The sequence below is a fragment of the Herpailurus yagouaroundi genome, unplaced genomic scaffold (genome assembly GCF_014898765.1).
Source record: "Herpailurus yagouaroundi ecotype Mexico unplaced genomic scaffold, PumYag 208, whole genome shotgun sequence".
NCBI lineage: Eukaryota > Metazoa > Chordata > Mammalia > Carnivora > Felidae > Herpailurus > Herpailurus yagouaroundi.
Genome location: NW_024412439.1, coordinates 2767589 through 2794286, shown reverse-complemented (window position 1 = coordinate 2794286; position 26698 = coordinate 2767589). Strand labels below are relative to the sequence as shown.

General features: G+C 43.3%; 1 protein-coding gene across 7 annotated transcripts in view; it reads right to left on the bottom strand.

Moving 5' to 3' along the window:
* Window positions 1–26698, bottom strand: part of SPECC1 (sperm antigen with calponin homology and coiled-coil domains 1) — a 285514-nt gene that overhangs the window by 170072 nt on the left and 88744 nt on the right. For all 7 annotated transcript variants that reach the window (XR_005783992.1, XM_040453091.1, XM_040453086.1 and 4 more), the window contains exon 3: window positions 20502–20637. Coding sequence is in view for 6 of the 7 variants with exons in the window: in XM_040453091.1 (XP_040309025.1) it covers window positions 20502–20637 (136 nt within the window). In the remaining variant the exon portion in view is untranslated. The remainder of the gene's footprint in view (window positions 1–20501; window positions 20638–26698) is intronic.

The window sequence follows — 26698 nt, the reverse complement described above, 5'->3', positions numbered from 1 at the left end:
CGCAGTCTCTCTCTCTTCCTCTCAAAAATAAATAAAACATTAAAAAAGAATTTAAAAAGGAGACCCAGAGATCAGCAGGTATGCGTACGGACTAACTAGGAAAACTCACTGAGAATAGGGCAAACTGCTCTAGGATTCTTTCGACTTGATTCCTTTTCCTTTCCTTTTTTTTTTTTTTTTTTTTTTTTTTTTAGTTTTAAAAAAAGTTTTTAAGTATCTCTCCACCCCATGTGGGGCTCGACCTCACGACCCTGAATCAAGAGTTGCATGGTCTTCCAACTGAGCCAGCCAGGCACCCCTGCACTTGCTTTCATTTCAAAATACACGGACTTGGCTACCGCCTATGGTAGGAGTGGTGGACTGCTTTGCCTAAGGTCATACAGGTGGGGTGTGGTGGCAGGAAGGTCCAGTGAGACTTTTCTTACAGTCTTGTCGCTCCGTTGACTGTCTTGTTTTCCACTTCTCTGGCATCAACCTCACGTGTAGTTCCTGATGTAATACCCTGCACGTAGACTATCAAATATAGGTTGATTTAATCGATTATAAATCTCTTGGCTCAATGTTCCAAAACGAATTCCTACAGCATAAAACCAACGGCAACTGGGCTGTCTTTTGGGATGGGTCAAATAAGGATAAATATCCCATCCGCTGGTATTAAGAAAATTGGAGTACAACATTCAGTTTGGTGGGCGGGGCGGGGATCAGCAGTACACTCTCCACCCTATCTGTACTATAATCTGCTTAGGAAAAATACTTTCCACAGTATGAGACTTATTTTTGATATGGAAATCAATATGTAAACAAAGACAATTCACCAGCAAACTCAGTCATGCAAACAAACTTCGGGGAGAAAGAACAGAGCACTGAAAATGTGCTGTGTGTCGGCAGCCAGGAAAAGCAGCGTGAGAGAGCAGATCTGATCATGTTTTCCATTGAGCGACTTGAACATTTCAGAAGGTCATGGCCAAGTTCAAGGACTGGAACTTTAATATTCCATGAATTCAGTGGAAAGACCTCCAGTTTCCCTTCCATCCAACATGATGATCGCACAGAGCCAGAAGAGCACAACTTTCTTCTGGGACGTAACACTTGTTCTAGAGCGGGACCCTCTATTTCCTTTCCTTTTCTCCTCTTCCGTAATGAATGCTGGGGAATTAGTACCAGGCCATGTCGTTCTGACCATGAACCAGCTCGCACTTAAGAGAATGACGCCATGATCAGTCTCTTAGAAGAATGAATTAACGCATACAACTAGAAGAGACAGCTGACCGTATTCAAGGACTTCGGTCGCAGTGTTCTAACAAAAGGGCAGTCACAGAGGAAAATGTCCTCATCTCCCACCTCTGTACTACAGCCTTATAGTGTCTGAGTTTTGACAATGACCTCTGCTGTATTTATTCAGTGCATCTTCTACCTTTCAGTTAACAGACACCAACTAGTTATTAACATGAACTCACATCATTGACAACACAGTATCCCCATCCTGAAGTTTATTGATGTATTTACTCCAACACGTAATCCAATCTTCTTTCCTGGCACAGGCATCGCTTGGTTTAAGTGCACTGAAACTTAACAGTAATGTGGTATTTTTGATTAAATACTGCAGAGAGAGTGTCAATTTATGAGTTGTTGTAAGAGTAATAAAGGCTATTTCATAAAGGTAAAAGTAATAAAGCCATATTACATTTGCTTTATCTAACGACTTTATTGATTCTATAATACTGAATCCCTTGTTCTCTTCAGATTCCTAAAAGAGATTTTTTTTTTTAAATGTCTCAGCCGCAGGAAGAATTATGTGTTTCATTAATAACTGGCATCATTTCATTTTGTCACCACGAATCGGGTTTCCCTCTTTCTTCTGGCTTCTAAGAAACTCAACGCCAAACTAGCAGCCGTAGAGCACTTGGGACAATCATGTCATCGGCACGCAGGGAGCTGTGTTTTGTAATCAGTCAGTCCCTTTCCTCTAGGTTGTCAAATTCACATGTGCAGTTATTCAAAGTATTCCTTTGTATCCCTCTGGAGTCTGCAGGGTTTCTAGTGACATACTGTTTTGTTCCATATTGTTAATCTGTATTTTCTCTTTTTTTTTTCTTTGTCAGTCTCGATAGAGGTCTGTCAACTTTATTGATCAGTTTAAGAACCAGCTCTTTGTTTCTTTCATTTTTCTCTATGATTTTTCTGTTTCCAACTGTGTAGATATTTTTCTCTTATCTCCATTATTTACTGTAAAATGAAGCCAATCTTAGCCGTCTCAGAGTTATGAGATTTAAATGAAATGACATGTGTAAGGACCTAGAGCAGAACCTGAAATATGGATATTTTTATAAAACGTGACTCTCTCCCCCACGGCCACGCCGCCCACCCCCCCGTGGCAACACACAAATATCTTCCTTAATAGAATCCCTTACTTAGGAATTATGGCAGTTAAAAAAAGAATCTACCTGTGCCGGTGTCTGGAATACCTTGCTCAGAGTTTTAGGCTTTGCTTTCTTGAGATATGTTTTTTTCCCTCAGAATTATACTTGACTCATATTATGCCCAGATTTCCATATATAGCTGACCCTCAGATAACACGGTTATACATTAGGTGTGGAGTTAACAGCACCACCCCCTGCACAGTCGAAAATCTGGGCATAACTTTTTTTAAAGGGTCAAATTAGGTGGCTCAGTCAGTTAAGAGTTGACTTCGGCTCAGGTCATGATCTCGTGGCTCATGGGTTTGAGGCCCGTGTTGGGCTCTGTACTGACAGCTTGGAGCCCGGATCCAGCTTTGGATTCTGGGTCTTCCCCTCTCTCTGCCCCTCTGCCACTTGCACTCTCTCTCTCTCTCTCTTTCTCTCTCTCTCTCTCAGATATATATAAATATTTAAAAATTAAAAAAAAGAAAATAATGAGTCAAATTTATTATTATTATTATTATTATTATTATTATTATTATTTTAATGTTTATTTATTTTTGAGAGAGAGAGCACAAGTGGAGGAGGGGCAGAGAGAGAGGGAGACAGAAGACCCAAATGAGCTCCATGCTGATAGCAGAGAGCCCGATGTGGGGCTCAAACTCACTAACCATGAGATCATGACCTGAGCCAAAGTCGGACACTTAACCAACTGAGCCACACAGGTGCCCCTGGGTATAACTTTTGACACCCCCCCCCCAAACTTAACTATTGCTGATGACCAGAAGCCTTACTGATAACATAAATAATTAACACATATTTTGTATTTTATATATATATATCACATGCTGCATTCTTACAGTAAAGTACACTAGAGAAAACAAAATGGTATGAAGGAAATCATAAGAAAAAATACGGGTATACCACTGTACTGTATTTATGAAAAAAAACTGCAAATAAGCAGATGGGCACAGGTCAAACCCAGGTTGTTCAAGAGTCAACTGTACACAAACTTTAGATTCCCAAGAAATCTAAATAAAAAACCTAGAACTGGTGAGTTCATCAAGTTCACAATATACAAAATAAACATATGAAAATCAATTACACTGCATTATTCCAGCGATGAGCACAAAATCAAAAATACAGAAATATAACATTTGCAACTGCTAAAAAAAATAGGGATAAATCTAACAAAATAGGTACAGGATTCATATGCTAAAAAATACAAGATGCTGCTGAAATAAATCAAAAATCTAAAGGGGCACCTCGGGGACTCAGTCAGTTAAGCATCCGACTTTGGTTCAGGTCATAATCTCACAGTTCACGGGGGGTGGGGGGGGCACCTGGGTGGCTCAGTCGGTTGAGCATCCGACTTCGGCTCAGGTCATGGTCTTGCAGTTCGTGAGTTCGAGCCCCGCGTCAGGCTCTGTGCTGACAGCTCAGAGCCTGGAGCCTGCTTCGGATTCTGTGTCTTCCCCTCTCCCTCTCTCTCCCCCTCCCCTGCTCATGCTCTGTCTCTGTCTCTGTCTCTCTCTCAAAAATAAACATCAAATAAATAAATAAATAAATAAATAAATAAACTTAAAAAAAATCTAGGGGCACCTGGGTGGCTCAGTTGGTTGAGCATCCAACTTTGGCTCAGGTCATGATCTCATAGTTTGTGAGTTCGAGCCCCACGTCAGGCTCACTACTGTCACACTGTCAGTGCAGAGCCCTCTTTGGATCCCCTGGCTCCCTCTCCGTGCCTCTCCCCCACTTGTGCTCTCCCTAAAATAATAAATAAATATGTAAAAAACTCTAACTACATGGAGAGGCATACCATGTTTGTGTATTGAAAGCTTCAATATAGTAAAGATGTCAGTTCCCAGAAGAGTTCTTTGTATATGTAGGGGAGATTATTTTAAAATTTAAATGAAATGTAAAAGGAACCAGGCTAGATAAAACAACCATGGAAAAGAAGAATAATATCAAAGAATCACTATCCAATTTCAAGACTTTTTATATAGCTATAATAATCAAGACTATGAGATATTGGCAGAGGGATAGACAGATAGATCAATGGTACAGAATAGAAAGCCCAGAAATAAATCCACACAAATATGCCCAACTGTCTTTTGACAAAGCTGCGAAAGCAATGCAGTGGAAGAAGGATACCCTTACCCTTTTCCACAAATGGTGCTGTAACAATTAGGCATCTATAGCATAGAAGTGAAACTTGGGGCGCCTGGGTGGCTCAGGTAGTTAAACATCCGACTCTTGGTTTTGGCTCAGGTCATGATCTCACGGTTTCATAGTTTCGAGCCCGCATTGGGCTCTGTGCTGACAGCTCAGAGCCTGGAGCCTGCCTAGGATTCGGTCTCTTCCTCTCTGCCCCTCCCCTACTTGTGTTGCCTCTCTCTCTCAAAATAAACAAATAAACTTAAAAACAAACAAACAAACAAGGAATGAACCCTGACTTAAGTCTCATAATTTATTAAAAAAATTTGAGTCACCTGGGTGGCTCATTCCATAAAGCGTCTGACTTCGCTCAGGTCACGATCTCACGTTTGTGGGTTCAACCCTGCCTTGGGCTCTATGCTGTCAGCGCTGAGCCTACTTTGGATCCTCTGACCCCCTCTCTCTGTGCCCCTCCCCTGCGAGTGCGTGCTCTCTCTCAAAAATAAATGTGAAAAAAATAGTAACTTCTAGAAAAATTCACTAAAACGGATTCCATGTTTACATGCAAAATGTAAAACGATAACACTTTTAGGAAAAAAAGCACAGAAAATCTTCAAGATCTGGAGCTAGGCGGGGCGCCTGGGTGGCGCAGTCGGTTAAGCGTCCGACTTCAACCAGGTCACGATCTCGCGGTCCGTGAGTTCGAGCCCCGCGTCAGGCTCTGGGCTGACGGCTGGGAGCCTGGAGCCTGTTTCCGATTCTGTGTCTCCCTCTCTCTCTGCCCCTCCCCCGTTCATGCTCTGTCTCTCTCTGTCCCAAAAATAAATAAAAAACGTTGAAAAAAAATTTAAAAATATATATATATAATATTTTAATATATATAATATATAAAATATATACATAATATATATATAATATATAAAAAATATAATAATGAAAAGCATAATTCATAAAAGAAAAAAATGGTCAACTGAACTTCATCAAAATTAAAGACTTTCGCTCTGTGAAAAGACCCTGTGATGGGGATAGAAAGACAAAGGGGAGACCGGGAGAAAATATTTGCAAACCGCATACAGAACAAAGACCTGGTATCTAGAATATATAAAGAACTCACAGGACTCCACAGGAAAAAAAATCCAGCACTCCAACTGGGAAATGAGCGCACTCACTCATGAACAAAATATCTCACTGAAGAAGACATATGTAACACGACAAGCAGGTGAAAAGACGTTCAACATCACAAGCCATTGGGAAAATGCAAATTCAGACTACAGTGAAATATCACTGCACACCTACCCCGATGGCTAAAATAAAAAAGTGACCACATCTCATGCTGGCAAGGATGTGAAAAAATCGGATCACTCACACCTTGCTGTTGGGGATGTAAAACGGGACAGCCACTCTGGGAAGAGCACGTTTTGGCTTTCTTAAAAAGCTAAACGTGCAACTACCATGCAATCCAGAAATTGCACTCCTGGGCATTTTTTTCCCAGAGAGATGCTCCCACAAAATATTTACACAATGTTTACCTGAACGTGCATGTTTCTAACAGCTGCATTCGTGATAGCAAAAAAAACTCGAAACAACACAGATTCATGGGTGACTAAAGTGTGGTACATCCATACCACGAAATACTATGAAAAAATTAAAAAGGAACAAACTTTTGCATCATACAGCAACATGGATTAATGTCCAGAGGATGCTGAATGTAAAAAGCCAGTGTGCAAAGCTTACTGGCTGTATGATTCCATTTATATCATATTCTTGAGATAACACAATTGTAGAAATGGAACAGATTTCAGCGGTGGCCGGGGTTAAGAAGGAGTGGGGACAGAGGGAAGTGAGTGGCTGTAAAAGGGTCACAGGCAGGTAGGGGGGATCCTGGCAGTGATGGAAACATAACCAGGCTGCCCCGATGAAGTGTCTTGGTTGTGATATTTTACTATAGTTTTGCAAGATGTTACCATTGGAAGAAAGTGGGTAAAAGGTACCAGGAAATCTTTCTCTATTATTTCTTACAACTGCACGTGAGTCTATGATTATTGCAAAATTAAAAGTTTATTTTAAAAACATGAAACACAGGGGCGCCTGGGTGACCCAGTCAGTTAAGTGTCCGACTTCGGCTCAGGTCATGATCTCCCCATTCCCGAGTTCGAGCCCCAAGTCGGGCTCTGTGCTGACAACGCAGAGCCTGGAGCCTGTTTCAGATTCTGCGTCTCCCTCTCTCTCTGCCCCTCCCCCACTCATGCTCTGCCTCTCTCTAAAAAATACAGAAACATCACAAAAAATGTAAAAACGTGAAATACATGTTCAACCTTTATATTGACTTTAATTTACATTTTGATGAAAATTTATATAAAAACTATACACTTTGAATACCATTACTTTGATTTTAATCTTTGAGGGTGATTATAAATCCTGAAGTAATAAAAAATTAGAACATACTAACACGGAACACGGGAAAAAAAGCTGAGAAGAGAAAAGAAAAAAAAAAGAATAAAACGTGCTACACGAAATTTGACCATTCCTGATAAAAACAATGAAAATGAGCAAGAAAATTATTTTCATCAAATCCACACTCTAATGGCCACACTCTAATGGGTCATCTGAAATCCCTGAAACTTCATATTCCTTGCTAGCATATTTAATTACTGATCAGAAAATTGGGAATAAAGAGTGGGGATGAATTTGTATTCTTGCCCCCGGGGGCTTGCAAATGTCAGGGGTGTGCCTGCCTCCTCCAGCCCACTCTCCTTTCTTGGGACAGACCAGCATTCATGGAGGTGAAAAAAGTGTTTATAATTATCTGAGCCCAGAACCTATCTCTATTTTACTTAGAAACTCAATGGTACTGTACACTGAATTTTCTAGAAATACCACTAATGAGCAAATCAAGGGAAGACAGCCCTTGGTGTTATTCAGAAGCTGACCCTGAGTTGTCAGCACTATAGAGTCAGCGTGTCAACAGTGCCTGGGTATTTGAGCCCTGGACTCAATCCCGTTTACATGCACTTAGCCTCCAGCATTTACAGATCGAAACAACAACAACAACAACGTGTGATTTTGTTAGAAGTTCTTTTCCTCTTATTTCTCCTCTACATTATAGGTAGGGCATGATGTTGGCTTTTTCCCCCCAGTAACGTATACAGGTAGGTTGTACTACCAGTGAATTTCATTTCAGGGTATTAAAGGGCGCATTCCAAAATACTGGTGATAGGGGCGCCTGGGTGGCGCAGTCGGTTAAGCGTCCGACTTCAGCCAGGTCACGATCTTGCGGTCCGTGAGTTCGAGCCCCGCGTCGGGCTCTGGGCTGATGGCTCGGAGCCTGGAGCCTGTTTCCGATTCTGTGTCTCCCTCTCTCTCTCTGCCCCTCCCCCGTTCATGCTCTGTCTCTCTCTGTCCCAAAAATAAATAAAAACGTTGAAAAAAAATTAAAAAAAAACAAAAACAAAATACTGGTGAAAAATACTGGTGATAAAGAAGGGTGAGTGGATGCACCAGGTGGAACCTTGGCAGCGAGGGCCTTCAGAAAGTACTCCCGTGCTCCTTTCTCCTCGACTGAACTTCTCTCGCAAAGCTGTGCAGGCGGAAATAACCGTGGCCAGCTAACAACAACAAAGCCGTGACCAGCTAATGGCAAGAGCAATCGTGTAAGCGAGAAGATAGCGCCACCTTTCGGCAACACCAAACACCAAAACAACACCAGAACAAAAAACAAAAAAACAAAAGGCAAAGCTAACTTCAAGCTTTAGTGCCCTCCCCACTCTCACCCTGGTCAACACAAAACGTTTTTCCTTCTTCCTTCAACTGAGCATAAAATACACGACCTAACACCTCAATTGTATCCTCTATACTGGAATCCCTCTTCGTTTCCAATTCTGGAACAGCACAGACTTCCCTCTGTAAAAGGATGATCCTAGAAAAATCACTAGATGTATATGGATGGTTTTGGAAGTTCGTAAAAGGGGAACCACCTGAGAAATCCAGGTAAACATGCACCTAGGAAACAAAGTTATTGGAAGAAACAGGAAATTTTAGAAAATCTCAAATTTGCATCCTCAGTGAAATTCAAGGAGCTTTTCTAGCTATGAAGCTAGAGCAAGAAGTCATGAAGAAGAAACAATTTAAGATCATGGAAATTAGGCTAAAGATTAAAAACACAATAGCGGAAGTAAAGAAATGCAAAGCAAAGTGTTCTCAGTGGTAAACTTGAAGAAATCAAAAGTAATCAAAAGAATCCAACAAAATATATGATGTGGAAGATATACGCAGAAGACCAAACATACACATAATGTGAATTTCCTGAAGGAGACTCCAGGTTAAAAAGAAAAGCAAAGTAATAGCAGAACAGAGGACATTAAATAAACCCATCACCAATCCTATTAACAACTTAGCTACATGGCCTGTAGGTTACTGGGTTTATAGCTCCTCCCTGTCCAGCCAAAACACACACACACACACACACACACACACACACACACACACACACACCAAAAAAACAGAAAACAAAACAAAACAAAAAACCCAACTCTGAGCAAAATAGGAAGGAGAGAATTGATCGTACAAACAGTATCTCAAGCAATCTTTCTGCATCCTATTTGATGGCAAGACACTAAAAGCACACATAGTAAAATGAGACCAAGGACATCACTAGCATTTAATAGAACTTGGGTCGCCCACACAATACAGCAGAAACCGGAAATAAAAGACGTAACTACCAGACCATCACTCACCATCAGGGAAATGCAAATCAAAACTACAATGAGAGATCACCTCACACCTGTCAGAGTGGCTAAAACCAAAACACAAAAAACCAACATGTGCTGGTGAGGGTGTGAAGAAAAAGGACCCCTCGTGCACTGTTGGTGGGAATGCAAACTGGTGCAGCCACTGTGGAAAACAGCATGGGGGGGGGGGGAGGGTTCCTCAAAAAGTTAAAAATAGAACTGCCCTACAACTCAGCAATCCCACTCCTGGGTATTAACCCAAACAACAGAAAAACACAATTCAAAGGGATACGTGCACCCCCATGTTTATAGCAGCATTATTTTTCATAGGCAAATTATGGAAGCAGCCCAAATGTCCATCAATAGAGGAGTGGATAAAGAAGATGTGTTTTATACATATAAAATGGAATGTTATTAAGCCATAAAAAAGAAGGAAATCTTGCCATTTGCAGCGACATGATGGAGCTACACGGTATACTGCTAAGTAAAATGTGAGACAATTTCACTATATGTGGGATCTAAGGAATGAAACAAAGGGAGAAAAAAATGAGAGAGAGAGAGAGAGAGAGAGAGGGAAATAGTCTCTTAACTATAGAGAACAAACTATAGAGAACTATAGAGGGGAGGTGGGGGGGGACGGGTGAAGTAGGTGACAGGTAACGGGGGTTAAGAGCACACTTAGCATGATGAGTACTGAGTAATGTACAGAATTGCTGAATCACTATATTGTACACTGGAAACTAACATAACACCGTATGTTAACTACACGGGAATTAAAAAAAAACACTTAACAACAACAACAAAGGCACAACTACGGAATAGGAGACAACAAGCATTGTTATCTGCAGCTGATAGAATTGTCTCCTTGGAAAGCACTTGCAAATCAACTGGAAACCATTCACACTGGGAAACCACTAGCAGCAGTAAGAGAGGGAGGGCATTACAAATTAAATATCAAGAAAATACCTACTTGAAGAATACAATGCATGCTCCCTTGGGCAGCGCACATTCTAAAACTGGAATGACGCAGAGGTTAGCATGGAAGATGACACACAAATTCACGAAGCATTCCATATTTTTAAAAATGACTAAGGGGGACGCCTGACCACCTCAGTCAGTAGAGCATGCGACTCTTGATCTTGGGGTTGTGAGTCAAGCCCCACATCGGGCCTAGAGCTTACTGAAAAAACAATGACTAAGGATTCCCATCCACAGAGTCATGAAAGTATAAAACCTAGACACAAATTCAACGGAGAGAGGAGGAGGGCACGGAGGAGGAGGGGAAGGAAGGCCAGCAAGCCAACCTGTGCCCACGTTTCAAGCAAGTCCCAGCCCCAATATTTACTAAGCATGGAATTGCACAGGCTGCTTAATCTCTCTGATCTACAGAATGGCAAGGACAGTGGGGCACCTGGGTGGCTCAGTCGGTTGAGCATCCGACTCTTGATCTCTGCTCAGGTCATGATCTCAGGGTCAGGAGTTCAAGCCCCCCGTTGGGCGCCACCCTGGACGTGGAGCCTACTTCAAAAAAAAAAAAAAAAAAAAAGGCAAGGACAGTAATGATCCTATGTCCTAGGGTATTGTAAAGCCTAAAGGAGATGATATGTATCAAGCACATAGAACAATGGTTAGCACACAGTGTGCAAAGAATGTGACCTATTGGCAGTAATTCCACACTGGATGAAGATGATGGGGGAAAAAAACAAGACTCCCCACCCCAGCAGAAGAAACAAGGTGGTGGAGGAAAGAATTCGGAAGTCAGACTGGGTTTGACTTTGGGAACACTGCCAAACCCCACCTGAGCCTGCTCAGTTGGTTAAGCGACTGACTCTTGATTTTGGCTCAGGTCAGAATCCCACAGTTCATGGGTTCGAGCACCTTGGACGGTTCCACCCTGCTTGGAATTCTGTCTTTCTCCCTGTCTGCCACTCCCCTGCTCATTCTCGTGCTTTCTCTCTTTCAAATATAAAAAAAAACTTTTTTTTTTTTTTAAAGAACATCTAGGGGCGCCTGGGTGGCTCAGTCAGTTAAGCGTCCGACTTCGGCTCAGGTCATGATCTCGCAGTTTGTGGGTTCGAGTCCCGCATCAAGCTCTGTGCTCATAGCTCAGAGCCTGGAGCCTGCTTCAGATTCTGTCTCTGTCTCTGTCTCCCTCTCTCTCTCTGCCCCTCTCCTGCTCGTGCTCTGTCTCTGTCTCTCAAAAATAAACAAATGGTTAAAAAAAAATTTTTTTTTTAATTTTTTTTTTCAACGTTTATTTATTTTTGGGACAGAGAGAGACAGAGCATGAACGGGGGAGGGGCAGAAAGAGAGGGAGACACAGAATCAGAAACAGGCTCCAGGCTCTGAGCCATCAGCCCAGAGCCCGACGCGGGGCTCGAACTCCCGGACCGCGAGATCATGACCTGGCTGAAGTCGGACGCTTAACCGACTGCGCCACCCAGGCGCCCCTAAAAAAAATGTTTTAAAGAACATCTACCTTCTAGGTTAGAGAGGTCAAAGAGGACAAGCATCTTAGGTTGCAGCCCAAGGTACACTGGTCTGACAAGTGTAACTGGGGAACGGGCGGACGCTTGTGTAGGCAAGGACACGGGCACCTTTTTGGAAGTGAGCCTGCTTCCTTAACACAGAGTCTGGCCAAGGTGCAGCTGGCACCGAACATTCAACTTACTTAACTTTTAGAAAACCCTGATACCAGTTTAAAATAAGGACATCCTCTTAAATCCCACATGTGCTATGTATAGAATCACCTAAATGAACACTTTTGTGTGGTGCCAGTTTTTATAACGTTCACCTGTGTGGCTACAGGAACCCCCCCTACCCCCACCCTACTGGCCAAGCGCTGTCTCCAGAAGGGACTGGTGTTCAAGCTCATCCCTGGGGTGCCCGTCAGATCTCCTCTCACTAGCTCCACAGATACCGTGAGCAGAAACCCGACCCTCCATCTACCCCTCACCCACTGGGAGAATCAGCAATGTCACTCCGAGGCATAAAACCCAAAGGGTCAGGAGCAGGGACTGGGACGGCTACCTGCACACCCACGTTCATGGTGACATTATTCACCGGATCCAAGAGGTGTGAACGACACCAGCATCCGCTGATGGATGAATGGACAAACGGAATGTGGTGTGTGCATACAGCGCCACGGAATTTCAGCCTTAAAGGAAAAAAAAGAAGGGAAATTTGGCACATGTTCCAGCACGCTCAACCTTGAGGACATGATGCTAGATGAGATAGGCCAGGCACGAAAGGATAAGGACTGCCCGACTCCACTTGTATGGAGTCTCTAGAACGGGCAATTCACAGAGGCAGAAAGCAGAATGCCGGTTGCCAGGGGCCGGGGGCGGGGGAGGAAGGAGTGGGGAGCTAGTGTTGAGTGGGGACAGAGTTTCAGTTGCGCGGGAGGAAAAGTGCGCTCGGCGGGTGGACGGGGGAGGGGGGGATGGCTGCCGGCCACTGTGAACGTGCTTAATGCCACTGAACTGGACCCTTAGAAATGCTTCTGAAGATAATTGTTATGTCATGCGTCTTTTACCACAGTTCAAAAGAACCCATCAGGGGCGTTTAAAGCCATTGACTCTACCCTTCAAACTATACCCAGAACCCGGCTACTGCTCCCAGCTCCACGGCTACAACCCTGCCCAGGCCACCTCTTTCCCAGCCTCTGGTCTGGCCTCCCCACTCCATTCGTCCCCTCTGAACAAGCAGCCAAGGACTCCTTTCAGAATGAAGTCAGGGGGCACCTGCGCGGCTCAGTCGGTTGAGCATCCGACTCTTGGTTTCGGCTCAGGTCACGATCTCCCTGTTGGTGAGTTCGAGCCCGGAGCCGGGCTTGGGATTCTCTCTCTCTCTGCTCTCCCACCCTCAACGCACTTGCATGTGTACTCTCTCTCTCTCTCTCAAAAATAAAAATTTTTAAAAATAAAAAAAAAAAAGGAATGAAGTCAGATCATGTCACTCTTCTGTTCCTTGGCCTTTCTGCCCTCGCCTCCCACTGCTGTCCTCGCTCACGCAGCTGCAGCCACAGTGGCCTCTCACTGTGGGTCACCCCCTTCTACCTGGCTGACGTCATCACCTCTTGCACATCGCACTCGTGAAACGCAGGCATCTCTTTCCTCTTCACCGACGGTTCTTTTTGCTTAGAGCAGTGCTGGGCACATAGGAGGCACTCAAAAATATCTGTTGAATTAGTGAATAAGTGAAAGGAGGATTGCTTCTCAAGTCTGGTAATGAAACCATGCCTCAGCACCGGGCTCATAGCAGAAGGGCGCGGCAGTGTCTTGACAAGGTTGCCATCTAGTGGCTGGATTCCTTTGTAGCTTTGTGGGGGCTCTCCCCACCTTTTGTGGGACCCGGAGATGAGCAGTCAATGGTGAACGCAGGGAGGGCAAGTGCCTACGCACGAGGGACCATCGTGTTCTCTAAATCTACCCCAACAACAGGGTAAGATGAGATATATACAAAGGGCACCTTAGGGACAAAAGGAAGAAGAACGTATCTGGGCTGGAACGCAGATAGGTTAATAATATTGATCTAGAAAGAAAATCAGCAGGAGTGGATGTGGAGTGTGGAAACTGTTGTTCTTGAGATATTCTAGAAAAGGCTTCCAGAAACTCCATGCTCTCCCATTCAAGACCTGGGTCAGATGGTGAGTTAGCACTACGTGCAAGTGTGAGCAACCATGAAATTATTATTACCAAAGCACGGGGCATTTTCTGCTGGTACTGGGTTTGAGTGGTTCTCCCTAACGACGGATCGATTCCCAGGACAGGGTGCACGCAATACAGGCTGGCCGCAGGTTTAACTATTGTGAGTTTAAAACTATAATACCATATTATAATTTCATGCTAAGATCCTTTTTAAAATTAGTACAGTTGAGGGGCGCCTGGGTGGCTCAGTCGGTTCAGCGTCCGACTCTTGATTTCGGCTCAGGTCCTGATCTCACGGTTTGTTAAGTTCAAGCCCTGCATCGGGCTCTGCGCTGATAATGTGGAACCTGCTTGGGATTCTCTCTCTCTCTCTCTCTCTCTCTCTCTCTCTCTCTCTCTCTCTCCCACCCGTCCACCCTACTTATTCTTTCTCTCTCAAAATAAATAAATAAACTTAAAAAAATAAAATTAAATTAATGCAGTTGAAAGAAAACAGAAATAACACATACCATGCATTATGGAAAACTTGTCCCAAGGCCAAAAGTTCAGAAACTAAGACTTGAGGGCCATAAAAAGAACTCTGTTCCCTAAGAGTCTACATATATAATTTGTAATTGCAACTTTCCTTTAAGAGGAAATCAACTACATATTGTTAGCATTTTGCTTATTTTGTTTTCATTCTTTTTCTTTTTCTTTTTTTATGTTTATTTACTTATTTTAAGAGACAGAGAGCTCACAAGCAGGGGAGGGGCAGAGAGAGAGGAAGAGAGAGAATCTCAAACAGGCTTGTAAATCCAACATCCAATGGGAGTGCCATTTCTAACAAACTAAATCACTTCCATCTTTTGTTGCCATGGTATTGAGATTTTAAAACCTGCACTTATTACTACAAAAGTACCAGCACTTTTGTTTCCCTGTTTCTCGTGTGTATAAAAGAGAGAAAGAGAGAGAGAGAAAAAAATGTGATCCAATATTCAAATGGCCACCTAACACCCCTGTACCTACAACAGACAAGCCTGGCTGACGGGAAGCATCACCGTGTGGCTTCACAGCTGGCTCACCGGCTGATGCACAGGTCTGATGCACCATGAACGAGGCAGTTTAGGGATACACGACAATGCACGGACGCGCCAGCTGTCCAAAAAGCTGGTTAGAAAATTGTTGAGGACTGCCCGCGTTTCAAGATAAAAGTTCCAGAGGCAAGCTGTCATTTTCTAACGCAACTCCATTAATTCAGAGGACATAATTTCGTTACAGTAAAGAAGGCGGCAAACTGAATTCGTACGGAAACTTTAGGAATCGTAACTGTGCCTTGCAACCCACTAGCCCATTACAGTTTAGGAAGTCTTCAAGATCTCTGTCTTGAGAGCATCACTATGTAGCAGATATGCAAGTACTTCCTTAATTTGACAATTAAACAGGCTATTGCCCTAGGAGGTGTGGGAGTGAGCCCACTTGAGGAGCCAGGATGAGACCCAAGTCTTTCTCTGGAATCCTGAACCAAGGGAGCACATGCTGTGATCAAACAATTAAATAGTTCATCAACAAAACGGTTAAACAAACATCACAAAAGCAAGTAGAAGTGGAAGCTTTGGTTAAGGCAAAACAAACAAACAAACAAACAAAACCTTTAGGTTTTGACCTGTATTTACTCTGTTTTTATTTTTTAAAGCATTGTATGGATAGGTTTAAAAATTTTCAAACAGTATAGAAAGATCCCACATTAAGTCTCTTTCCCCCACCACTTTCAATTCAGGTAACTCCTCAAAGATAACCATTTTTATATCCCTCCAGAAAAAAAAAAGTTGTGATTTCAAATATAGTATTAATGTATACTTGAAAAAATTAAAGATCGTACTACAAGCACCATGGGATTTTCCCCACTGAGTAATGTACTTTGATCTTTCCTTGTTGGTTACATACAAATCTACTGTGTCAGTTTTCATAGCTGCATAGTATTCCACAGCATCACCCTCACATTATGCAACCAGCTCTGTACTGATACACGCTTAGGTGTTTCCAGTATTTTACTATTATAAGAATGCCACAACTGTCTATATATATTGTCATCCTTTTTCAAGTAAATCAGTCATATCAAATGCTGAGTAGCAGAAATCCTTGGTGAAAGACTATACATATTTCAAATGCAGACAGATACTACCAAACTATCTTTGTGCATCAAGTGTATGTGGAGTGCCAGCTTCCTTCACCCTTAAGAACATGAGAAGTTATCAACCACTTTCATTTTTGCTAATTTATTAGGGGAAATAGTATATCTACTTATTATTCTGACTTACATTTCTTTACCTATATGTGAGACTTAGCATCTTTCTAGTGGCTTGTGTGTGTGTGTGTGTGTGTGTGTGTGTGTGAATTAGCCATTTTCCTATTGTACTATTTTTCTTTTTCTTATTGATTTATATAAACTCTCTGGACATAAGCCCTTTGTTACATGTATTGCAAATAGCTTTCTCTTCTTACAAGGCAGTTTTTATATTTATGTGATTTTTCATCTTTTCTTATATGGCTTCTGTGTTTGCTCCTACTTAGAAAGGCCCTTCCAAGGTCAAGACTACAAATTGACTCTGATGTTTTTCTCTTTGTATGTTCACGGTTTCACTTTTTAATGTCTAAATCTTTAATCCGCTTGGAATTTATTTTGATGGCAGGAATGAGATAAGAATCCTGTTTTACTTTTTCCCAAAGACTCAGTCATTATTGTTTTTAATACTTTTTAAGTGTTTATTTATTTATTTTGAGAGAGAGAGAGAGAGAGAGAGAGAGAGAGAGAGCACAAGCAGGGGAGGGGCGGAGAGAGAGGGAGAGAGAGAATCCCAAGCAGGCTTAGCACTGTCAGTGCAGAGCCCAATGTGGGGCTCGATCTCACGAACAGAGATCATGACCTGACCCGCCATCAAGAGTCGGCCGCTTACCCGACTGAGCCACCCAGGCGCCCCATCAATCAGTCGTTACTTACGAATGAATTATCAGTCTTGATATAAGATGCTACTTTGTCCTATACTATCCTATATATATACTAGTCCAGTGCAATCTGGACTTTCTCCATCATCCATTGAACTGCCTATTGGTTCTCCAGTTCCAAGATGCTTAAACTTAGTCCCTTGGTTACTGTTGTTTTAGAAATTTTCTGATTATTGATGAATATTTAGTCTTCTAGATCAGGACCTATCCACAGAGGTACTATTAACGTTTTGGGCTGGATAATTCTTTATTGTGGGGGGCTGTCTTATGCGTTTAGCAGCCACCCTGACCTCCACCCACTAGGTGTCAGTAGCACCCCCCTAATTATGAAAATCAAAAATGTCTGAAGACATTGCCAATTGTTCCTTGGGTTAGGGTGGTGGGCAAGAGGGCCACCCATTGGGAACTACTGTTTTAGATAAACCCAGTATCATTTTCCCAGTGTTTGCACTCCCAATTTCTGCGGATACCTTCATTGGGATGAAAAGAGATTCATAAAGTAATTTAGACAATGTTATTATATTTAAGATATTATACTTATTAAATATTTATTATATTTAACCTTCCTATTCAGGAACCATGTATATATATCCTTCTACTTATTTATTTCTCCTTTTATGTCCTTCAAAAGAGTTTTAAGATTATTTTTTTAAAAATACAGTCTCTTGGGCACCTGGGTGGCTCAGTCATGAAGCATCTGACTTCGGCTCAAGTCATGATCTCACAGTTTGCGAGTTCGAGCCCTGCATCAGGTAAGCTCAAGCCCCACTTCGGGTAAAACATGAGCCCCGGGTGAGCCCCGCTTTCTCTCTCTCTGTCTCTCTCTCTCCGTACCTCTCTCTCTCTGTCCCTTGCTCACTTGCACCCCCCCTCAAAAAATATATATATGGTCTCTTATAATATTAAGTTTATTCCTATATATATTTTACCTTTTACATTCCTTTATAAATGGGATCATTTCTTATGTTATTTATCTTTTCCAACCAGTCACTGATAGGAAAGTGACTTATATTTTGTATTCTACAACCACACACTAAACTCTTATTGTATCTAATAGATTGCAGGGCATTCTAAGTTTTTTCTAATGATAAAATGTTCAGCAAATTCTTTTTTTTTTAATTTTTTTTAATGTTTATTTATTTTTGACAGAGAGAGAGAGAGAGAGAGAGAGAGAGAGAGAGAGAGAGACAGAGCATGAGCGTGGGAGTGGCAGAGAGAGAGGGAGACACAGAATCCAAAGCAGGCTCCAGGCTCTGAGCTGTCAGAACAGAGCCCGATGCGGGGCTCGAACTCATGAACCGTGAGATCATGACCTGAGCCAAAGTTGGATGCTCATCCGACTGAGCCATCCAGGCGCCCCAAATGTTCAGGAAATTCTAAGCATTTTTCTAAGCGTATGATGTTATCCTCTGCATAAAATCATCATTTTGTTTCCTCATTTCTAATATTTATGTAGCTATTGTTCCTCTGTCTCACTGCCCTGGTTAATACTTGCAGAAAAACTTAGTTGACAGGGATAATGATGGGCAATCTTTTTTTGTTGCTGTGGTTTATTTTTATTTACTTTTGAGAGATAGATAGAGAGCAAGCAGGGGAGGGGCAGAGAGAGAGACAGGCAGAATTGCAATCAGGCTCCGTGCTGTCAGCCCAGAGCCCAACGCGGCGTTTAAACGCACAAACTGTGAGATCATGACCTGAGCCAAAATGAAGAGTTGGACGCTTAACCAACTGAGCCACCCAGACGCCCCCAGTGATGGGCAATCTTGAATCATTCTTGATTTTAATGGGAAGACTTCCAGGATTCCACCATTGAGGACAGTTCTGGCTTTGGTTTGAGATACATATACATCATACCACTAGACAAGTATCCATACATTTATAGCAAACCGAAAGTTTGTTTTTAAAAACGGAAAGATTGCTAATTTTGCCAAATGTGTCTTCCACCTCTACCGAGATGACCAATGGTTCTCCTTCCTTGGTCTATCAATATTGTACAATAGATTATATTACTAAATTTCCAAACATTAAGGCTTTCTTGGCATAAATCCACTTCGTTGCGATGTATACTATTATTCTCTTAATTTCTTCTTGAATTCTATTTGCTAATATTCCGATCCCACATTTTTTTTAAGTTTATTTACTTTGAGTGGGGGGAGGGGCAGAGAGAGGGGGAGAGAGAGAATCCCAAGCACGCCCCACACTGTCAGCGAGGAGCCCAACGCGGGGCTCGAACTCATGAACCGTGAGGTCATGACCTGAGCCGAAATCCAGAGTCACTGACTTACTGGCTTACTACTGACTGAGCCACCCAGGCGTCCCTGGATCTCACACTTTTACATCAATATTTCAGAGTGAGATCTTTTTGTCATTTTTTTTTTAAATGGTGCTTTGTCAACTTTTGAAACTCGTGTTTAGGCCGGCGTGATAGAAAGAAGTTGTACTTTCATTTGTTGTATTTTTAAAACCAAATGTGTGTATTTAGTATGAAAGTAGTCTTTAAAGTAGTAAAACCATTGTATAGAAACATGACGCCCTTACATCAAAAAAAAAAAAAAAAAGGCTACATATACTCTTCATAGATTCAACTTTGTGAAAACCAAGTACATTAAAATACACCTTTGGAGAGCTAATCTGGGTTGTGGTATTTTATGCAGACACAAAAAATCGTAAGTATACTACCATCCAACCTCCATTATAAAGTACTAATGACATAATTCATCTGTTTTCCCATCTCAGACAATTTAGCAATACAGGGAGATCTGCACTAGAACGGTGGGACCATGGAAATCTTAGCTTTCTTACCAAAATAAAATCAAATACATTCCTGGCATTTTATGCTTTTCAAGCTCTGAACTCACATATAATGGTTAAAAAACCCTTTTCTGATTCTCAGAAAACTAGGAAACCTGAGAAAGTTCCCCGGGTCCCAGTGGCCACTGCCACCTAAGTAACTCAGAGCAGCCTTTATGGGAGGATTTTCCCAGACTTCCACAGGGTCCAGGAAGGATGCTGTCCACCCAGGCCCGTGAGAGGCCTACAGCGTTCATTCACTCATCGAATATGCGCCTCATACCAAGACGACCCCAGAACTGACGCTAGCTTGCCAGAAATGCCTCGGAGGAATTTCACACACACACACGGTGACAGATGGACAGCGAGACGGACAGAAGGAACCACAGCACTCCTCCCTACCTTTTTGTTTCTTCTCAGTCTCCTCACTAGATGTAAACTCGCTGTGGGCAGGGATGTCGTTGCCTAAACCCCTTCCTGGCCCAGAGTAAGGGCCAGCAAAACATCTCTGATGAGGGGAGGGACACAGGAATCATTGAATGTTTTTCAAAACACCAAGATGAATGGCCTACTTAGGTCCCTTTTCCCCAGGTCCCTCCTGCCTGGGTCCTTCCCACCTGGGTCCTTTTCACCTGAGGCTCTCCTGCGTGGATCCTTCCTGCCTGAGTTCTTCCTGCCTGGGGCCTTCCTATCTGGATCCCTCTCACCTGAGTCCCTCCAGCCCGGGGCACTCCCACCTGAGTCCCTCCTGCCTGGGGCCCTCCTGCCCTGGGCTCTCCGACCTGGGTCCTTCCTACCTGGGTTGCTCCTCAGGCGGCTCTCAGCAAGTTCAGAGATGGCTCCAGCTGTCGAAGTCTTTTTCAGTCGAACTACCCCAGAAGCGGCCGTACTTCCTGGTTTGTTGAGCATGTCCTCACTGCTGGCCCTCTTGAGCTGACAGAGGATGAAAACATGTATCATCAGTAGGGAGTGCTATAGACCAAGAAAACACAGTGCAATAGCACCTGCCCTGTGGTTAAGATGCCGTGATGGCACTTTCAGGAGTATCCCACTGGGAGGTGGAAACCTGCAAAGCTAGACAAACCTGTGTCTATCGTTTACAGGACAGAGTACGACCTTCCATTACTGTTTCAAAGAATAGTATAAGATGATGGGTGAATATGACCCATCGTGTCACACTTCAGATAATGATTTTTTTAAAAACCTCCTTTCCTGGGGGCACCTGGGTGGCTCAGTCGGTTGAGCACCTGACTTCGGCTCAGGTCATGATCTCACAGTTTAGGAGTTCGAGCCCTGCATCGGGCTCTCTGCTGTAAAGCCTGCTTTGGATCCTCTGTTCTCTCTCTGTGTCCCTCCCCTGCTCACTCTCTCTAAAAAACAAAAACAAAAATCCCTGCCTTCCTGGGTTTTAAATTAAAATTAAATTTAAAAAATTAAAATTAAAAAAAAATTTTTTTAATTTAAAAAAAATAAATAAAAATTTAAAAAAATTAAAAAATTAAATTTAAAAAATTAAACAATTAAAAAATTAAAATTAAAAAAAATTAAAAAAATTTAAAAAATGGGGGGGAGGGAGATGATAAAAAAAAGAACTGTGAGATGCACAAAAGGCAAGATGGGGCAATGCGCAGAAAATTCAAGGACAACAAAAAATAGCTTAAAAATACATATCTCAGTTATAGAGATGTCTGTGTGTATACGTATGTGTGTGTATATATGTACGTGTATACATATGTATGTATATGTGCATATACACATATATGGGGGAAGTAGAAGGAGGACATAGAAACAATCTGAACATGTAACATGTGCTCCATACCGGGCACTCCATATATGATCTCACACAGATGTGTTCAAAGGGAATAAAGAAACTTTCCTGGAGGCCAGAAGAACACTGCTTATGGAGACAGAAAGAAAGCAGAAACTCTTTTTCTGCTTTCTTCCCTGTCATGAAACCAGGAAAACAAACGTGTTAAAAGGAACTGAAATCTAAGAGGGGGAGCCCCTAAATGAGCTCACAGCTCTGGCCCAAGTAAATTACAGTCAGGGTCAGTGAGAGACACTGCAAATAAATTTTCTCAACCGCCGTAAGTCTTCTCGAAAGAACGTTCCTGAAGAGGAACAGTGCTAGAAGACTGGAGCCAGGCAGATGCCCGGAGCCATCCCGAATATACCTGACATCTGGAGAGAGCAGTATGGGAAAGCCCTCAAATCAACGGAGGCCTGGAGCAGGCAGTCCCTGCCACCCACTCTGGCTTGAGAGCCCAAAGGGCCAGCTCCATCCCACTCTACTGGCTTTGGGGTCATTTACTGAAGGATAGGTGTTTAAATATTTGCACAATTAAAAAAAAAATTTCCATTTTTGCATTGTTTAGATTTCAGGGTATTAACAATACACACCCCAGAATGGTGTGAAAGAAAACAAAACAAAACAAAACCAAGTGTTGGTGAGGTTGTGAAGCAACGGGAACTCTCATGCTCTGCTTGCCTGCTTGCGGGAGTGTGTACCGATAAGCCGCTTTGTAAAGCTGGCAGTATCTGTTAGAGGTGAATATTTGCACGCTATGATTCAGCCATCCCACTCCTAAATCTGTATCCAAGAGAGAAATGAGGACATGGGCTCATCTAAAGAATGTTCACAGCAGCTTTATTTATGAGAGCCCCCCAAAATACAATCCACGTGTTCACCAGCAAGAGGAGAAAATTAAAGAATGACTTAGTAGACAACAGAAAGTACACAGTAAAAAAAAAAAAAAAAAAAAGGAATTACTGATACACCAATAGATGAATGGATCCCACAGAGAGGCCAAGTGAAAGAAACTAGACATACAAGAGTATACCCTTCCTGATTTCACTTTTTACAGAGCTAAGAATTGGTAAAAACCAAATGATGGTGATAGAAGTCAAAATAGTGGTTCCCTCCGGGGATGTTACTGACTGGGAAGGAAACTTCTGGGGTTGGGGGGGGCGGCGGAATGTTCTATATCTTGACTTGGTGGTGGTTTATATAGATATGGCCACATGTAAAAACTCAATGAGTTGTATGGCTAAGACTAAGATTAATGTGCTCCACATACTTTAATCTATTTATTTATTTATTTATTTATTTATTTATTTATTTATTTATTTATTTATTTTTGTGTGTGGTTCTCACACTTTTTAAAAAATTTTTTTAATGTTTATTTTTATTTTTGGTTTTTTTTGGTTTTGGTTTTTTTTTTAAAGACAGGAGTATTTTAATTTTTTTTTTAATGTTTATTTATTTTTGAGACAGAGAGACAGAGCATGAACGGGGGAGGGTCAGAGAGAGGGAGACACAGAATCTGAAGCAGGCTCCAGGCTCTGAGCTGTCAGCACAGAGCCCCGACGCGGGGCTTGAACTCACGGACCTCGAGATCATGACCTGAGCCGAAGTCAGACGCCTAACCGACTGAGCCACCCAGGCATCCCTGTTTATTTTTATTTTTGACACAGAGAGAGAGAGGGAGAGCAGAGCATGAGCAGGGGAGGGGCAGAAAGAGAGGGGGAAACAGAATCCGAAGCAGTTTCCAGGCCCCGAGCCATCAGCACAGAGCCCGATGCGGGCCTCGAACTCACACTGTGAGATCATGATCTGAGCCGAGGTCGGACGCTCAACCGACTGAGCCACCCAGGCACCCCCACATACTTTATTCTAAGTGTGTTTGGCTTCAACAAAAAACAAACGGAAAATGAGGGGACGGGTTATAATTGGGTGAAGTCTTGCTTCCACCCTTACAAATCCTAGTCCACTTTTTTCCTTTTCTCCCCATTGTTATTTTAGAGATTTTTTTTTTGTGTGTGTGGTAAAATAAACACGACACAAAATGTGCCATTTTAAGTGTACACGTCAGTGGCATTATGTACATTGTCCCTGTTCAGCAACCATCACCACCCACCATCCACCTCCGGACCTTTTCCACCATCGCAAAGTGAGACTCTACTCATGAAACAATAATTCCCCGAAAAGAGGGAAGATGCTGGGGCACCTGGGTAGTGCCCTGGTCGACCTGACTTCGACTCAGGGCGTGATCTTATGGTTCGTGAGTTCAAGCCCCGCGTCGGGCTCTGTGCTGACAGCTCGGAGCCTGGAGCCTGCTTCAGATTCTGTGTCTCCCTCTCTCTCTGCCCCTCCCCTGCTCGCACTCTGTCTCTCTCTCTGTCTCTGTCTCTGTCTCTGTCTCTCTCTCTCTCAAAAATAAACAGTAAAAAAAATTTTTTTTAAAAAGAGGGAAGATGGTAAAAGTCTTAAGATTAGCCCAGAAGTTCTAGTCAATGTCTTTAAACAAATTATTCATTTTAAAAACAAATAGCTAACATGGAAAGGATGATTGACATGTACTTCCAGTCACTAGAAGTGAGCAGAACCATATTTTCTGGCCAATTGCACAGACCCCTAGTTTAACAAAAGGACTAAATATGGCATCTGGGTTGTGCCAGAATCAGTCTGTTGCCCTTCCTTTTTTTTTTTTTTTTAATACTTATTTATTTTTGAGAGAGAGACAGAGATAAAGCATTAGTGGGGGGAGGCAGAGAGAGAGGGAGACACAGAATCTGAAGAGGCTCCAGGCTCTGAGCTGTCAGCACGGAGCCCGATGCAGGGCTCAAACTCACAGCCTGCAAGATCATGACCTGAGCCGAAGTCGGACGCTTAACCGACTGAGCCACCCAGGTGCCCCACTCCATTGCCCTTCTTCCGGGGACTGCATCATTGTTTTTCTACCTCCTGTCTCAGAGTAACAAGGGTTCCTGCACCCCATTTCTCCAGCCTCTCAAATTATCAGTGAAATGCGTGTTTAGCACTAAATGACAATAGTTCATGATGGCAGCAACTTTTTCTCAATAGAAAAAAAACTATTATTCGCTCTGCCTAGAAGCATGCCCGGATGCCTCCCTGGGTCCCCAAAGAAAATCAATTCTGATTTGAGATGTTGAAAATTCCCTAGACAAACACCTCAAATGAAAAAGGGAAATCGTTACAGTTAAGGGGGTTTCTAACGCAATAATGCAAATGATGTGCACTTGGTTCTGTTTTCCTCCATCTGATTCCCCCGACGGTACTAGGATCAGTAAATTGGATGCAAAGTGTTGAATAATCTAAATCCACAGCAAAAGGCCAGGAGAGCAAAGGCTCGGTCTGCCAACCAGAACAGGGAATCCAAAATGGGAGGCTCTTCCCCCCCGCCCCGAGCCGCCGCGCCCCCCCCCCACACTGGGGCCAGAAGTGAAACAGTCTCCTGCAAGCCCCCCAAGGCCTCCACCCACCACCACGCCCTGGGTGTGGCGCCCAGGGGGTAGAGCTTGCTCCCCACTCTCCTCGTCCACCTTTTTGTAAGAGCTTCGTCCTTAACCAGATGACAGGTGGAGGCCACAGAGGACAGGACTCAGCAAGCAGTGGGAGACTTCCCCCTTCGTGGTCCCACTGTGTGTTATAAATCTGATCCTGTCCTTTCCAGGCAAAAAGACACAGCTGATGTGCTACAGGCCAGCAGCGTGCTATGGCCTTACCAGGCAGCGTGCGGACTTCGGATGGCAGCAAGGCTGTTCTACAGGGAGCACCTCATTTCCCCTGGGCCCTCCACAAGGAATCCCATTTGAGAAAGATTGATTGCGCAGAAGCTCTCCCCGGAGGCGGGCCATACAGACTGAAAACTGGTCCTTCTTGTCCTCTGAAGCAAACCTCTTCCTCTGTCACTATTTTTTGGCTGCTGCTACATCAGACACGGAAAGCTACTTGTCTTAGTAATTTTTGTTCCTTCTCTATTCATGGCTGCATCTGGGGCTTTGTTTCCTGGTCACCGAATGCGGCTTCGCCGCTGCTTGAGATTTCTCGGTTTGTTACAGAAGATCACTAGGGCAGGTATGCGCTTCTTTGATATGTTTAGGAAGTATTTTCAATAATGCTTCCACTGATATTTGAGCTGCTGAGCACCTGCGCGTGAAAGCTTATAAAGGGAAAAAGTTTAAATAGCTCACAGATTAATGTAACTAAGAAATTCCTCTCAATTCCACAAAGGCGGGGACTGGTAGAATCCAAAGTTCTAAAATCACACATCACCTGATCCCCTCTTCAAAAGAAGAAAACATGTTAGGGTTGGAGCAGGGGCTCTCAAACTTGGGCGTGCGTCAGAATCCTTGGGGGTCTTGTGAAAACGCAGTCTGCTGCCTCCACCCCAGCCTCCCATCTGCCCACCACCACCACCAAGTGTGGTTCCCAAGGTCTGAAGTGAGGCCTGAGAATCTGCATTTCTAGCAAGTTCCCTCCCAGTGGATGCTGATGATGCTGATCCGGGGACCACACTTGAGAACCAAAGGTTTAGTGCAGCACTGTTGATGGAAATATAACACCAGCCACATTAAAAGAGTAAAATGAGGGGCGCCTGGGTGGCTCGGGCAGTTGAGAGTCCGGCTCTTGATTTTTGGCTCAGGTCACGATCCCATGGTTCTTGGGATCAAGCCCAGCGTTGGGCTCCACGTTGACAGCACGGAACCTGCTTGGGATTCTCTCTCTCCCTTCTCTCTCTGCCCCTCCCCCACTCGTGTGAGCGTGCACACACACACACACAGACTCTCTCTCTCTCTCTCTCTCTCTCTCTTTCTCCCCCCACCCAAAATAAATAAACATTTTTTTTTTTTTTATAATAGTAGGATGCCCGGGTAGCTCAGTCGGTTAACCATCCAACTCTTGATCTCGGCTCAGGTCACAATCTCACAGTGTATGGGTTCGAGCCCTGTGTCTAGCTCTGTGCTGACAGCATGGAACCTGCTTGGGATTCTCGCTCCCTCTCTCTGCCCCTCCCCTACTTGTGCTTGCTCTCTCTCAACATAAATAAACTGAAAAAAAAAATGTTCACGAGTAAAACAAAAGGTAAAATTAATGTTAAAAATATTTTTTCTGGGGCGCCTTGGTGGCGCAGTCGGTTAAGCGTCCGACTTCAGCCAGGTCACGATCTCGCGGTCCGTGGGTTCGAGCCCC